This window comes from Protopterus annectens, chromosome 4.part0 (genome assembly GCF_019279795.1).
Source record: "Protopterus annectens isolate FY-2018-M chromosome 4.part0, PAN1.0, whole genome shotgun sequence".
In the NCBI taxonomy this organism is placed as follows: domain Eukaryota; kingdom Metazoa; phylum Chordata; order Ceratodontiformes; family Protopteridae; genus Protopterus; species Protopterus annectens.
In genome coordinates, this window is record NC_056733.1 from 1,065,616,202 (window position 1) to 1,065,633,590 (window position 17,389).

Below are 17,389 nucleotides of genomic sequence, written 5' to 3' on the forward strand. Positions count from 1 at the left end.
CAGTGTCCTCAGTGAGGGACACCGGAGAGCAGTCCAAGTACCTCCTTTTGCATGTATGCTTGCGAGGAACCTCTCCGATTGGGTTCCCCAGAGCGGGCTTCCAAACCACCTGTTGTTCATCAAGGGAAACTGCCTGGGGCTCCTCAAGCACGGGCTGTCCCTCTGTCCCTACAGTAAAATGATGGGAGTTGCACCAAAAGCAGAGGGAGTCAGGGCGGAGTCCGAAGATATGGTCAGGGGCCTTGACCTATTGGAGAGGACCCTTTCCACAACAAATGCCAAAGGAGAGTGAGCTTCCTGGGACACTAATATGGGAGTCTCTCTCCCCGGATCTGACCCAGGGATCGGAGCTGGGCCCGAAGTGGACGGAGAGCTCAGGTGGTGGCTGTGACCTGACAAGGTTGGTGCCAATGGAAAAAACTCCACCCCCCTGGATCAGACACCCAGATTATGGCTCCGAGAGCCACTCTGGATCCAAGCTAGTTGTATTCAACGTGCTCCAGGTAGCTGCCGGCATCAAGGAAACAAGTACCATCAGTGCCGACCCCCTGACTAGGGACCCTCTCGGATCCATGTACTCCGGAAACTGGGGGGCGGATCGGAGAAGGAGATATAGGTGTAAAGAAGGGAAGTGAGCCCCCCCCTCCAGAGGGAGAGGGGGCCAGCAAGTCTCCCATCTGAACGTGTGTGTGAATAAATCTCCACATCAATTTATCCATGTCAGCTTCTGAAAGACTGCAGATAGACCGTGACAAAGCTACAGACTCCAACCTGGCAAGTCAGAGAACTGAAGCCCTAGAAGATTGCCTAGGCTCCTCTGGCTCCAGTGAAAACTTTGAGGAGATCAGAGCCAATAACAGTCAGATCGGTGCCTAGTCTGAAGTTTAGGGGGAGGTCTGGCCGGAGCCAAATGGTACAGGGACCTCTTCCTCTGGTCAACCTTGTGCTCTTTCTCCTTCCCTCTGCCCTTTCTATGCTGTCCTTCCACAGGCCTAGCAGCAGGAGGATGAGTCCCAGCCTGAGAGGGAGAGGAAATGAGAGCAGGAGCCAAAGGAGAGGCGATTACAGATGTGACCGAAGCAGAACTGGAGGCAGCCGCCACCATAGAAGGGAGAAGGCCCTTCATCATAAGTTTAGCCCTATGGTCTTTAAGGGCTCACTGGTTAAAACCCGTGAAATACTGCAGTCAGTGGGGAGATGGGCAACACCCAAGCAAAGAACTCACAGAGTGTGGCTGTCAGCAGGCAACAGTTTGTGGCCACACTCTTTACATCTTTTAAAAACTTGTTTTGGCTTATCACCCATAACCACAACCAAAGAAAATACAAAAGACACACACTACCCACCACACACTCAGAAGCACAAGCACACTGAAAGCTGAGGGGGGGGGGGGGACTAACAACTACCTAGAACTAGAAAACTATCTATAACTTGATGCACCAGTGAGAGGGGGGAGGAAGGGAGAAGACCTACTCAGACACACTGGAACTATCAAAAAGGGAACCAGAAAACTTCAAAGTCTCTTCTCATGACCGGAGCTTTGGGATGCGTTGCGAAGCCGCGGCAAATGAGATCCGAGGGCTGGAAGGTAGTGGTAGTGTATTATGGGTAGGGGGAAGAGCTTGGAGCTCAGAGCAGATGCTTATGAAGTTGCCGGCTCAGATCCGATACGGATCCGGTACCCACAGGTTCAAGATCAAATGAAGTAAACAACTTCAGATCACTTATTAACTTGAGACATGCACAGAATAAGAGAATTTACTTGGTGTAATTCACAAATGCTTCTCCAAGTCACCAATTTTAGGATGGAATAAGAGGGACAGAGCTAAAATTGGAGTAAAAAAATTGGGAGTTCTCTGAAAATCAGGGACAACCGAGATGTGTATTACCTGCTGCCACTGTCGATTGTGGTATTGATCCATATACTTTTGAACTTGTTAGGGCCTTCCTTAACTATTTACCTTAAAAAAATGGAAAATGTGTTTCCAATTAACTGGATTACCCACCTTTTGCTATTTAATTTCTGTCTTATGCATAACTATTTCTAGTAAGATTTCTGCCAGAGTGACTGTTTTGGTAGAGATAATCTAAGCCTATTGGGATCACAATCTTTACAATGAGAATGGCAGAAGCAGAGTCCTACTACTGAACCATTTACTTATCTGGTGGGTTGCACTGCAACATATCACAGTGGTGTTTTGGTGTCTGGATTCCAACCACTGGTCTGGGTGTGTTAAGGAGACAGTTGTATATGGACTGGTTAACCAGGAAAAGAACATACTGTTAAATGGGTCAAATATAAATCTAAAAGGCACCAACCACGTCTGAAGCAAACTACTTCACAGTCAACAACTAAATCTGTGAGCCTCCCAAAGACCTGTGTATTTACTGACGGGACATGGCAGGGATTAAAACCTTGAACAATTACAAGCAATAGGATTAAAAAAAAAAAAAAGATTCACTACTTTGCTTTAACTGAACAAAAGAAGCAGGATTCAAAGCCTGTCTTTAGAAAATACATAACTTAACAGGATAGTCAAACAGATGATTGGCAGGATAATGGATAAAAGATAGCTAGATAAATACAAAAACTTTGGTTCTTTTGTCCTCAGTTTTATCTTGTTGGTTTCATAAGCTGTTGCTGTTCTATTGCCTTTATGTTGCATCTTGCCATTGCTCTGTTGTACTGCCCTTTCAGAGTGGGTACCTCACTGTTTATGTACCACATCATTATGGTACTGTCCGTCTTTACTTAGAAAACCCTGGTTTCCAGATTTCTTTGAAATGCCATCATGCCTTCAAGGACTGCCAACATTTCTTTTTGGTTTATATGATTTTTTAGGAATGTTTAGTACCATTTTTCCTGGACCTGAAGACCACTGGAAATGTGCACCCCAGGCCAGAGCTGAACCACTTGGTTAAGATTGGATTTTCTGCCCAGATTTGAAAGGGTACCCCTTTATATATATATATATATATATATATATATATATATATATATATATATATATATATATTGGATCTACCACTATAACTCCTTTTTTAAGCAAGGGATAAGCTTCATCATGCAGCTGAGGGAATGTCTGTCTACACCGCACATTCCTGAGGTACCACTGAAACTTCATGTGCAATTCTGCCAAGGGAATCATCATGATGCCATGTATCCCAAGGCTCTCAGGACTTCCATGGCTGACATGACCATTAGACTCAAAAGGGACTGAAAGAACTGGCTTAGGGTGGTGATCTTGTTCGTCAGAAGAATCATTTTATCTTGTGTCTAGCAAGGTTCCCAGAAATACCAGCTTTCGTGCTGTAATTGGGTTTCATTTCTTTACATTGACAGTGAAACCCAGATTTGAGAAAATGGTCACAGTCAAGAGAATGGAGGACTGCAGTTCCTTGAAAGAAGTGGCCTTTATATCAGGTAATCATCCAGACAGGGGTAACCTTGAATGCTTGTCATCCTGCATAAAGCAATTACCGGGGCCAAGCAATTTGAAAAAAAAACTCTGGGTGTGAAAGGACAGAGCAAAAAATTAATATTACTTCCCACCAGCTCTAAAGCACAGATACCTTCTGTGAGCTCTTGCAAAGGGAATGTGGAAATACACAACTTTTAGATTTAGGGTAATAACATGGGCAGACGTTTTTGCAGAGAGGGCATTTTGAATATGGGAACCAGCATGAACCTGTTTAGTACTGTCAGGTCCCAGACAGACCTCCAGGTACCTTTTATACTTGGTACTAGAGCTATCTTAAGTAATAAAATGTGTCCATTTCTTTTAGGGGGATTTGTTCTATGGAGCCCTGAGCTAGCAACAAATCTGCCAATACCAATGCCTGCCGCAGTTGTCCCTTTGGGATGTAAGGGATACCTACTGGCTTTGGGAGGAAGAACACTGTAGTTTGCATCTTGATTTTATTACGTTTAGGAACCACTGGTCCTGAGTGATGTCCATTCCCTTAACAGAGATGGTCTTCCTCCTAGGTTTGAAGGAGTAGAGGAAGGAAAGATTGGAGTGGGACTTGGGGAAGGGAAGTGACAAGGAGGTGCCCGGCTGAGTTATCACTGCTCCCTGCTGTGCTACTGAGGCCAGGTCTGCTTGCAATCTTCTTTGCTGTTTTTGCTGTCTATTCCTCCTGGCTCCTCTCCCGCTTTGCATGGGAAGAGAGGAATGAAAGGACCAGGGCTTAAGTAGTGTAATTCCTGCAAAATTCAGGTGGTTATACTCTCAACAAGTCTGATTGTCTACAAGTATTTAATCTTGTTCCCCAGCTTCTTAAAAAATGCTTCAGCCTTAGGTCCAAACACCACCTCCATGTCCAAAGGTGCATTCAGGAGTTCAGATCTTACATGTTCTGGAGGGGGCTGTTCCATTAACCAGACATGCCTAGGAATAATTTACCCAGAGTCAGCTGCCCGACTGGATGCTTCTAAAGCATCAAAGCCACAAAGCAAAGAATGCTTAGCAACTTGGAAACAGGAGGTGTGAAGTCCAAGCAATTCTTGAGTGAGGGACTGTCTCCTCCATCCTCTTTAGTTTCTCCTTCATTTGGTCCAGAAGGGTCACCTGGAATTTAACCATATGAAATTGGCAACTAAGAGCTCTCATGGCCAGGGTGGTAGAGCTGTAAACTTTCTTGCCACATTTATCAAGGGTCTGATTTTTTTTTCATTTGGCAACAGGTTTCGAAAGATACTACCCTTAGCTCCCTTGGGATCTAGAGTCAGTACCTCAGGATTTCTAAAAAGGTGTTTATGGGAATCCAAGACCCTGTAAAATGGTCTAGTTTCCTGGGAGTCAGGCTGCAGGAAGAGTCAAATATGACATCATCCACAACATCTGGTATTATAGGAAAAACAGGAGGTTTGTTTTCAGGATGTTTTAAAAATTATCTTACTATTTTCTTGGACTGAGGATAGCCCTGAGCTTTCTAAATGAACTCCCACATTTTATGGAGTGTCTCCTCAAAGATGAAGCTCTCAGTTGGTGAAGCTGAGGCAAGATTTTCAGAGTCTGAATCAGCATATAAAGCAGTGGAGATTTAGTTGACATATGCTAATTCATCTTCACGAGAGTCATAGGAATCCACAGTCTCCTGAATTGAAAGATTCCTCTTTTTCCAAGAAAGGAACCTGTAAAGCAGGGGTTTAAGGCAGGCCTGTGCCGTTTGCAGCAGTACTACCATCCCATAAGCAGGGTTTCTGGCAGGCCTGTGTCGCTTGCGGCAGTACAACCTTCCCATAAGCAGAGGTTCTGGCAGGCCTGTGTTACTTGCAGCAGTACTACCAACCCGTAAATCACAAGTTCTGGCAGGCCCGTGTCGCTTGCAGCAGTTCTTCCATCCCATAAGCATGGGTTCTGCCAGGCCTGTGCCACTTGCAGCAGTGCTATCATCCCATAAGCAGGGGTTCTGCTAGGCCTATGCCGTTTGCAGCAGTACTATCATCCCATAAGCAGGGGTTCTGTCAGGCCTGTGCTGCTTGCAGCTGTACTATCATCCCATAACTCAATTCCCACTAAATTGCCACATTGATGGTAGCCCACTAAACACTGAAGGCGTTAAGAGATCTGGGGAACACAGGTTGATAACCTCTCCTTCGACCACCACATTGCCACTGTGGTCAGAAAGACCTTCTATGTGGCACATTTCACTACCAAAGGTTTTGCATCCAGCCACCATATTGCCACTGTGGTCAGAAAGTCCTTCTATGTGGCACATCTCACTACCAAGGGTTTTGCATCCAGGAAGAAAGAGGTCATCATCTCTCTCTACTCTTCCCTGATTAGATCAATCACAGTATAATGCCCTATCTGGCATGTACCTCACTAAACACCTGCAATAGCTGGAAAGGCCACAAAAGTACCTCACGAAGAGGATCCATCCTAGGCCTTAAACACACACCCTACATGGACAGACTCAAAAATACTCTAGCTTTTCTCTGTCTCATATCATCTATTAAGAGGTGATCTCTGCTTGACTTACAAAGCCATGTCTGACCCAGCCCTGTTAGAAATGCTACATCTAATGAAATCCCAATCCCTCTGCACCACACGCTCCAGGAACCTCAACCTCATTACCACAATCAACAGAATATGCTGGAGGGACAGGTTCATAACCCAGAGACTGCTCATTCTCTGGAATAGACTTCCCATACATGTCAGAGCACTTCAGTGGCCCTTTTCAAGAGAAATCTTATTGAGTGGATGGTAAATAGAAAGTTCACCCCGGTGATCAGTCTAGTGGCTCTACTTGATAGAGGCACCGGGAACTAACAGTGGCACGATGCCAAGGCACTTCTATGGGCTAGGCTTGTAAGGCTCCATGGCAGTACAACCTGTAAAACAAATGAGGATGGTTGAGCACTACTTGCTCATACTACATAGATTCTGTGGTCTCCTATAAGCTGCACCTACATGTAAAAGAAAATATTAAGACATTCTGACCATAACTGAATGGCTCTCTAGGCTGCTTCCTCGTTCATCCATCCTTAAAGGCGGTCCTGCTAGATGGAAATCAAACTGTGCTGAACTGTAAATGGACACTCAACTGTCTTAGGTCTTCAAACAGATCAAACACTACTCTTTCAAATGTACTGGAAAGTGGATCAACATTAATGCTGCACGTGGGCCTGAAAGTACTCCTTACTTCTAAATCCAGCGCTTTTTCTAAATCAAAAACATGGCCTAAAAACATTTTACCTGTGATCTGGGATGCTGATGCTCTTCTACCTCTTCTTCCTCCTCATCTTCCTCACTGTGTGGTTCTGGAGGTCGGGGACGTCTCCGATGCCTACGGTAGAAATGAGTGTATGTTCCTCCATTTGTATAAACATGAATGTTTCCTAGAAAGAGGGAGAAAAGTTACTGTTCGTTAACTTGAGCAGCCATGGAAAAAGGTAGCATAGTTATTATGAAGCTTCAGCTTCAAAATATACATTAAATTATATTAGTTTACTGAATGTTTTATTAATCATGTAATAATCCCATTGGGCAAACTAGCTTTTTCTTTCTTTTTTTTTTGGGTGAGGGGGTGACAAACAGAACGTGTTCTAGTACAATACATTTGACAATATGGTGGTCCGAGAAACCAATTTGTCCAGCTGAAAAAAAAAAAACGTAATCAAATTTAGTATACTGCAACCTTAATGCTAAAGGGCGAAGTAAACATGAGACATGACAATGTTCACAATATACACAAAATGATAATGCTAATAAAAATAACAGCGCCATATAAAAAAAATTACTACGGAGACCCACCAGACTAGTACTGAACAAGATTAACTGAAGCCAGTAAAAAAGTGGTGTTTCCAGCACTAAAGTTATCTTTTAGTTATGCAGGATACCAGAGAATAAACAGAAGTTTTACATCAGATAAGAGCCATTAGTAGGGCACAGTATCAGTGCAAATGTAAACATTTTTAGCCTTTATATTACTCTTTAAGCAAGGGACAATGTCTGTGTAAGGGAAGGTATTTTCAAATCATGAGAGTCCTCCAATGGAAGTCAACTCACACCTGCACATTAACTCAACCATAATACTTTTCTCCTTAAAATATGGTTCCACTTTGGTTTAGTTACCAGAAATCACCCAAAATGTTATACAACTTTCATTTAATAACCTTGGAATTAAAGTAAAAGAAAACCCACCCAAATTTTTTAAGCTTAACCTTTCAAGTGCTTTGGCAGAGCCATTTGTCTCTACTTCTGCATGACATACAACCGAGACAGCAAAGCCTCCAGCTTTGCCCATCAGGTACTGCCCATGGTCATATATAAACAGCCCTCATAGGATCATAGGAATTTTAAGGCAAGTCAAGAAAACCTACATGCCCACTGAAAGCATCCACCCTCATCAATGCAGCTCCTGCTTCTACAGGGACAAAACAGGTTATGGCAGGTATGAATTTGTGGATCCCACCCAAACAAAGTTAGTCTTTAAGGATGCAGTGCATCATTCTGTTTACATTCCATGGGAAGATGCCTTTAGGTATCAGCTGTTGTCCTACAAACTAGATCTACGCGGTGGTCTCAGGAGAGGGACCAAGATTCCAAACCACTATGCTGGTCTGTAGTGGGGTATTGATTATACTGTAATTTGCAAATGAGTACTGTTTACCAAATACTGCACTTAACTTTAGCCTATTTCCAGACCACCACTGGTTTGTAAGGCTTAGTTCTTACTATACTGATGCTTTATCAAGAGGTGCTCAAACAATGACACTCAGCTTACAGCAATCACCAAATCTAGTTAGCTATAGGTCTGCATTTACAGTTTGGAGGTCAGACAAGTACATGCCCAAACAAAGGAGCAGCCCCAATAAAATTCTGAGCTACACTGCTAGTTACTTGCTAATTTATTTACATTTGTTTATGGAGATGATCAGACTGGGTGGAGTCCTTTTATAGTAGAGGCCTGGAGAGAAAAGCTCCACGTGAATTTACATTGAACATTAAGATTTTACAATACAATTCTCAAACAGTTTTAAAGCAGAAAATAAGTAAAAAAATTCAGTTTGCAAGTTTAAAAATGTGAATTCTTTTTCAGCTAGTTCACTACCCTGCTCCTATATTCTCCTCTCCCTTGCCAAACTTTTCTGCTGCACGATTTTTTATATCAGTGCCACAGCTGCTGTAGCATATTACCTCAGTTTTGTCACTACTTGTATTGCATAATATTCACTTATAATTGTGAACTCAGATTCATCCAGGCTATGCCCGCAAATGGTCACATGTGATCAGTGCACTATCCTGGTAAACAACTTTACATAACACTTCTGTTTAAAGCCCCAAAATATTGGAATCCCTTATTCCCCTGCCTCCAAAAATAGATTACTGAAAGTTTTAACCAAAACCAGAAACACTTTGGACCAAGACCAGAAACACTTTGGACCAAGATCTGATATACCTGGCATCTAACTAATAATTTCAAACATGCCCTTGCAGACAGATATCTCACACAGTTTAGCTACTGGCTTTGTTCTTAAAGAGTAGCACACTGCAATGGTGATATTCCTCCCATGAGGGTGGCCTTACAACTGATCCAGGCAATTACAGAGCTATAAGCCTTAAAAGCCTAATCTGCAAAGCTATGAAACGCATTGTAACTGATCTCAAAGTGTAATAAAGAATGATGGTAGACTTGTCCACCAACAGTCTGACTTTGTGAAGGGTAGATACCCCCTGGCAAATATATTCAAAAGGGTTACAGAGGCTGTAGATGGTGAACATGCAGTGCACATGATGCATCTTGACCTGCCTAGGGCTTCAACACCACTCCGCATGCTGGTGTTATACAAAAGTTAAATGCTTTAAACGCTGACCCTATATATGGTAAGATGGACAGAACTGGCTGCAAAACAGAACCCACACAGTGAAAGTTGCATCCGCCTTAACAAAAGGTATGAAAGTGGCAAGTGTTGTCCCTCAGGGCTCATTTCTGGGATCTTTCCTTTTTAGTACCGACTTCCCAGATCTCCAAGCAGACAGCCAAGACCTTTTGGCTAACTATCCCTAACCCTGCTGACCTAGCCACAGTTTTAGCACCAACAATAAGGCAGCAGGTAACACAGTAGCAGCTCAATGCAGAAAATGGGTCAAGCTTTCCAGTGCTTGAACCACAAGTGAAGAATATTATCTGAAAAGGCTCGGTAAAAAAGTTATGTACCTACCATAATGCTAGAGCCATGTTGTCGTCTTCTGTCTGGTTCAACCTCTGCCCTCCTTACCAAAGTTGACATCCTTTGGCTCTTGACTAAACAACTGGACCTGTCTAGGGCCTTGTCATATATTCAGCCTCGAGTGGACTTCTTTCCCTACTCATTATTGGTATGATTTTTTTTGTGCCTTTTAGATTCGATATCAGATACAAAATGGACAAACTTTATCCCAAGGTATTGTAGGGACAAGAGAGAATTACAGGTAGGAGAGAGGCCCGAGCCCTGGATCCAAGAGATGAAAACAGGTGCTGAGATCAGATCTGATCAGACCCAATAACCCACACATTCTGACAAATGGAAGACGACATGAATGGACGGCGCAGTGGTGCAATAGGTAGCATTGTCACCTCACAGCAAGAGGTTCTCTGGTTCGATTCTTGGCTGAGGTGCCTTCTGTGCGGAGTCTGCATGTCCTCTCTGCATTCATATGCGTTTCCTGCCATGTTAGAAAGATATGGATCTGGAGCATTTCTCCCCAGGCCTCTGGTGAAAATTAGCTCCGTTCCAAGTCAGACTTTCCCGGTTAACAAATGCTAAATAAATAAATAAACTAGCATTATAATAAATAGGGTCTATATTACAAGATCAAAGCTTTAGTTAATCAAATAACAAGTCGACAACAATCGAATAAGTGCTTCCCTCAGCCGTTATGTGGATTATGCCCTTGTTTCCAATTTGGAGCAATCTCTGAGTTGGTATATTTAGTTGGGGGGGGGGGGGCACAACTTGATTTTGGGTCTAAAGTTTTTGTTTTTTTTGATGCGGCCAAGGGAAGTGTTTCCCTGGGTTGAATCGGCCATTCAACATTTTATGGTTTCGATATTACAAGATCGAGCTTTAGTTATTCGATCAAAAAGAAGTTATGTACTCACCATAACATTCCATGTTGGTAGTCCATCTCATCCTTTATTTTTACATATGGGATCGGAGCAGATTCTCAGCTCCAACTCGGCCGATTTTCAAGCTCAAAGACTTTTGGTTGGCTCGTGGCTAAGCAAGTATCCCATGGAGCACCAGTGCAATCCCCAGATCTTGTTTGCTGCTCGCTAGAAACAGAAAGAAACCCCTAATCAACAAACTAATACTAAAGGGTCGCCAACCAAGAAATTTAAAGTATTACCTCCAGATCTTCCAGGATGGGGGCAGGAGGGCAGATTGGTAAAAATGAAGAGTGAGATGGACTACCAACATGGAACGTTATGGTGAGTACATAACTTCTTTATGTTAGTAGTCCAATCTCACCTTAATTTTACATATGGGACAGTGTCCCTAGCGCCTTATTCTTGGGTGGCTCATTGGAAGATACTCCTGAGCACCGTGGAGCCAAAGGATGCTCTACCCCTAGAAGCCAAATTCAACTTACAATGACTAATGAAGGTGTTTGGAGTAGCCCATGTAGCTGCTGCACAGATATGATCAATTGGTACCCTGGCTTGAAAGGCTGCAGAGGAAGACAGAGACCTGGCAGAGTGAGCCTTGATCCTGTGGGGTAAAGGTCTGCCCTTCGAACTGTAGATGAAAGCTATGCAACTCAAAATCCAGTTAGACAATCCAGTTAGACAATGTCACCTTAGAAACTGGTAAGCCCAATCTGGAATCGGAAAAAGAAACTAACAACTGATCTTACTTCCGAAATTCTTTGGTCCGTTGCAAATAAAAACGTAGCTATCTGTGAACATCCAGCTGGTGGAAATGATATTCGGCTGCATTGCTATGATTGGGAAAGAAAACTGGAAGCTCAATGGCCTGGTTCAAAGTGGCAGAAGAACAAACTCTGGGAACAAATGAAGGATTGGTACGTAAAGAAACCCTGTCTTTATGAAAGACTAAATAAGGTGGCTTAATAGACAGGGCTTGTAGCTTAGAAACACGTCTGGCTGATGTAATAGCTACTAAAAACACGGTCTTCCAAGACAAATATTTTAAGGAAGATGAATGAGACGGTTCAAAGGGAGGGGATGTTAGTTTGGACAACCCAAAATATAAGTCCCAAGAAGCCACAGGTTCTTGTAATGGTGGTCTCAGTAAAGTGGCTAGTCTCAAGAAAGTCTTGCATAGCTTATGAGACATAAGGTTGACATTTGGAGACCCTAAATAAAAATGTGAGATCGCCAACTGTACTTTGATGGTGGCCGTGGCAGATCCCTGCTGAAAAAGCTCCGAAAGGAATTCCAGAATCACAGGAACGGGAGCGGTGTAAGGATCCACTTTAATTTTCTGTGCCCAGAGAACCTTTTCCATTTTCTGTCATACAGCCTTCTGGTTGAGAGTTTATGCAAGGATAAATGAATATGGGACACCGATGACGAAACATCATGAAGCCTGACTAGAGATGGAACTGGAGCAGCCAAGCTGTCAATTTGAGGGTGTGGAGAGAGGGGTGTAGCGAACCAGACATGTGGATCAATAGATCTGGAACTGGGTCCAGAATCCAAGGATCGTCCAGAAGAGGCTCGAGGAAGAGGAACCAGACCTGACGAGGCCAGTAAGGAGCAATGAGGATCAACTTGCTTCCCAGTTGGTTGGCTTTCTGCATCACTTTGGGGATAAGAGGGAATGGAGGAAAAGCATACAGAAGTCCTGTGGACCAGAGCGTCTCTGGATGTTTCCCCCGGAGGGAGAATTAGGGAAAAATAACTGTTGCACTTGGCATTGACTGGACTGGCAGAAAGGTTGCAGCAAGGTTGTTCCCATTTTCGGAAAATCTGATCCACTATTTCTCGTTTCAGAGACCACTCGTGGGGCAATAAAATTGCCTGGCTCAGCTTGTCGGCTATCACGTTTGTTGTCCCTGGAATGTGCGTTGCCTCCAGAAAGTGCTGGGAAGAAATCGCCCATTCCCAAACTCGCATGGCCTCTCGAAAGACTGAGTAAGATCTGGTACCACCCTGTTTGTTGATATACCACACAACCGACATGTTGTCCAACTGTATCGCAATCGTCCCTGGAGGAAGAAGGTCCTGAAGTGCTTGCAACTCCAAAAGCACCGCTCTCATCTCCAGAACAATGACATGCTGATGAGCCTCGTGTTCTTGCCATGTGCCGTGGATAGTCCTGCCAAGATAATGCCCCCCCCCCCACCTGACCTGGGAGGCATCCGTGGTCACAGTGGCAATGGGTTGGGTAGGCACAAAGGGAGCTCTCATGAACAAGATGTTGGGGGCTATCCACCAATGAAGATCCTTTTTGCATGATTCTGTCAGCAGAACAGAGTGATTCAGCAGTAAATATTGGAATGACCACTGGGATAACAGGAGCCATTGAAGGATTCTCATGTGCAACCTCGCTAATGGTATTAACAGAATGGTTGAGGCCATCATTCCAAAAAGTTGAAGAATCCATTTTGCTTTGGCCTTCCGATGTCGAAAAAGACGCTGAACTCGTGAGATGAGGTTTTGTGCTCTTTTGGCGGGAAGACGAACTGTCAGATCCACTGTGTCTACCTCTGCGCCTATAAAAATCACAGATTGTGAGGGCAGTAATGCAGATTTTACCCAGTTTATGGAGATCCCTAGTTGAGCACAAAGCTGGATGTTGGCGTCCCTGTCTGAGCTGAAAAGACCCTTTTGCAGCAGAGGCTCAGGGAGAAAAGCTCCACAAAGAAAAATTACAGACGCATTTAGTTATTTAGACATGATCAGTATACACACAAATTACAAGAGACATGTTTTTACAGTGGTACGCGGCACATAAACAGTTACAGTGGAGAGAACAAACAAAAAAAAATATTACTTTTAAAAATAAAGGTAATTAATAGATTTGTGGTGTACAGCTGAAATTTGGAACATAGGTAGAATAAAGTCAATGCCCTTGTTGCAGTATATTCCAATTTTATTGACCATAAAAACAGAAGATGAGAGCTTTCACGTGCCACATTATTATTTTGCTTCAATTCATTCTTGTTACTTGGCTGTTGAGTACTTTAGGAGGTTTGCGATATTATTTGATTCACAACATAGGTAGAATACATACATAGTACACAGCTACAGTACACACATTGTAGATTAGCCAGTGTTTGTGAGTAAAATTGAAAACTATTATCAAGTGTTCTAGATTTAGTATGCATATGTTATCACATAAAAAAGAACCTGGAATAAGTTCCGGATCCTGTCTGGTTTGCTGGGACGGGCTGGATGACTCTTTTTAGAGCAACTTGTTGATCTCCACAGTTGCCTGATCCCTGTGATTGGGTGGAACATCTGGGATCTTTTTGGGAACAAACGGTGGAAGGAAAAAGGATATGATATAGCCTCTGGTAACAACTCTTTGTACCCACTTGTCTTGCATTATATTTAGCCAGGCTTCTAGATACAAAGAGATGTGACCCCCGACTGGCCACAGAGAAACACAGTCGGGCCCCACATCAGGAGCACTGATGAGGCCGCCCTCGAAAGGAATCACGGCCTTGCTGGTATTGCGAACCGCCCCTGCCTCTAGGGCGACATCTACCATTTCCTCCTCCTCTGCCTCTGAAGGAGGATTCACTCGGTGTCCGGAAAGGCCCTCTGGGACTCCTTGAACTACATTTTTACCTCCCCTTTGATCTCTGGGGTATGGTCGAGATGGGATGGTAAAACAGACTCCCACAGCAGAGAGAGTCTTTCCTTCCTGCTCACACAGAGTGAGTGTTTCTTTCACCTTGGGACCTAACAAGGAGGAACCATCAAATGGGGCGTTGGTGAAGGTGGACTTAAAAGGCTCTGCAAAGTTACACAAGCGCATCCAGGAGTGGCGCCTAAGGGCAACTCCTGAACCCGCTGCTCTCCTCACTCCATCAGCCGCATGGGAAATAAGCCGCATGGAGGAGTTAACTACCACATTTAGGGTGGACAACTGAGCAGAGATCCTATCAGGGACTCCCTCAGGACAAGCACCCTGTATGGAATCTCCTAACTCCTTGAACAGATCCCTCTGCAACCCCATGAAATGGGTACGATAGTTCAGAGATCGAAGTGTAAAAACCACTGAACTAAATACATGCTTCCCAAATCTGTCCATCTGTCGAGGCTTCTTGTTTGGCGGATGAACAGAGGAAGAAGTCTCCGCCAACTCCTTCTTCGTGGCCACCGCCACCACCATGGCATCTACAGCAACACCCTTAGACAAGAATTCTTTTCCAGGAGGGGCAGACAGGAACTTATTTGGTCTTCTAGGAACTGGCTCCACAGCATCGGGAGTATCCCAACGCCTTCCGACTAACCAGATCTATTAGCTCTTCGAAAGGTGGAAACACCCAAGAGGCAGAGGGCTGAGACCCGAAAGCCTTCAGGTACACAGACTCCTCATCAGAAGGGCTGATAGTGGGCCAGTTGCACCTCTGTTTAAGGATCTCTAGAATAGCCACAAAGGAGACATCATCAGAGGATGACATGGGGGAGCCCTCCAACTCCTCGAGGTCCATGTCCGATGTCAGAGACTCATCCTGAGAGTCAATATGCTTCCTCTTGCATAGTCTCTTCCGAGGGGGCTCCTCGAAAGAACCTTCTGGGGAGGCCCCGGAAGAGTGGGGGCCACCAGCCGGTGGCTCCTGAGGCTGCAGGTCTCGGCTGTCTCCGAAGAGAGTAGGTACTGAGACTGAAGTGGGAGCCCTGGGGGGAAGCATGCTTGTACCACTTGGCAGGGGCTGTAGATTGTGACAGCACAATCCTCATCACCTCAAAAGCAGACCTCTCCAGCTCCGAAGACCGTCCCCACACCGAAGAGACAAAGGACGGTGCCAGAGCCCGAGCCACTGGCTCCGAGATAGATGCAGGGTCCGAGCTCACCCTGGCAGAAGCACAGAGGAAGGCTCGGAACAGACGAAGATAGATTCAAACCCCCCCCATCGGCGCCGACAGAACAGCTTCAGTCCCTGGACATGACGGATGGAGCAGAGCATGTCAGAGCCGAACTCTGCTCCAATGCAACAGGAAAGGGGGCCGGAACAGAGGGTTCCTCCGTTGGTAACAAGCACTCTGGCTCTGAAAAGTCAACATGGCTCGGAAGAGGAATCACAGATGAGGGGAAAACTGGTTGAGTGGCTCCAGAGCCAATTGGGTCGTAGCCAACAAAAATTTAGGCAGAGACTTCAGGGGTCTCAGTACTACCCTCTCCACATCTTCTTCCGAAAGACTCCTGGAAGATCTAGAGGATAAAGTTGGGGATCTCGACCTAGCAGGCACTGGAGATTTGACCAGCAAGACCACCGGTAGGGACTCTACAGACTGGCTCTGAGCAGAAGAGTCAACTATTTCCAAAGGTTCAGCAGTCGGCACTGAAGCACCTGTGACCGACTCAAACCATGGTGCTCTCCTTTGGCTCCAAAGACTGAGGAGTCGAGGAGGCAGATTTTGTTAATTTGGAAGGCGGCTCAGAAACACCAGCCGGTGTCGGAGAAGGCCTTTTTGAACCTTTTGATTTTGAGTCAGATCTTGACTTTGAAGACTTATAGAGGAAGAAGCCGATGAACCAGATAAGGCTTCCTCGAAGGTTGGCTTCAGAAGACCAGAGTATCAGTTTGTTCTTTCTTTCCTGCAACACTCTAGGAGAGAAAGCATGACAGAACAAACATGACTCCTGCAAATGAATGGCTCCCAAGCAGTAGACACAGCTACTGTGGCCATCCGTCAAAGACATTTTCTGGGAGCACTTCATACATTTTTTGAACCCAGAGGGTTTGTGCTCCTTGCTATCCTTAGACATTGCAAACACACAAGCAACCAGAGGAGAAAAGAGAAAGAGAATAACGGAGGACTAGGTCCTCTAACTAAAATGGGCCTAGCCCTGCAGAAGAATTACACGAGGTCTAGGTCCTCTAAGTTAAACGGGCCTAGCCTGGTGCAAAAGAAACTAGGTCTTTCAACTAAAACAGGCAGAGATTCAGTCACACAGGAAATTTTTCCAAATAAAATTACAGTGAAGTAGTAACATGAGGACTAGGTCTCTCCAAGTTAAACGGGCCTAGCCCTGTGAAAAACTGGGTCTTCTAATTCAAACAGACCAAGTATACCACACCACACATGTTCAATAAGGTAGGAAAAAAATTTGCAACTGTAAAAGTGATTAAGACTTTAGCAGATCCCCGCCAAAGACCACCAGTTAACAATAACCGATTAACAGTAAATTAATCAATAGGAGCCCCTACTGATTAAGAATGGCGAAACCACCAAAACTAACGATCTAGGCAATAAAGCACAACTGCTCCTAACTACTGGTACAGATGATACTACTACTACGGTCACACAAGACCACAATGCAATTAAGGTAAAGCCCTATATGTATACTTTCCAGTAAATAACAGTAAAATGGTGAAACCGCCTAAACTAAAGATCTAAGCAAAAAAGCGCAACTGCGCCTAACTACTGGTACACAGGATACTACTACTAAGGAGACAGAAGACCACAAGACAATTAAGGTAAAGCTATATATATATATAGATATATAGATATAGAGAGATATATTTCCAGCAAATATGCAAAAACCACTAGTTAATGAAAAAAATGCAAAAGACTTAGCCAGAGCCAAGAGAAGCACATCCGAACTCGTCGACGCGGCAAACAAGATCTGGGGATTGCACTGGTTCAACATGGGATACCTGCTTAGCCACGAGCCAACCAGAAGTCTTCGAGCTTGAAAATCGGAGAACCCATATGTAAAAATGAAGGTGAGATTGGACTACCTAACACCTAA

At 44.4% G+C, this 17,389-nt stretch overlaps 1 protein-coding gene across 2 annotated transcripts in view; it reads right to left on the bottom strand.

Moving 5' to 3' along the window:
- The window catches only part of DNAJC18 (DnaJ heat shock protein family (Hsp40) member C18), a gene marked incomplete at its 3' end in the record, with an annotated part of 495,263 nt that overhangs the window by 174,468 nt on the left and 303,406 nt on the right, over positions 1 to 17,389 (bottom strand). For both annotated transcript variants that reach the window (XM_044068998.1, XM_044068999.1), the window contains 1 exon segment: positions 6,705 to 6,847. In XM_044068998.1, the coding sequence (XP_043924933.1) occupies positions 6,705 to 6,847 (143 nt within the window).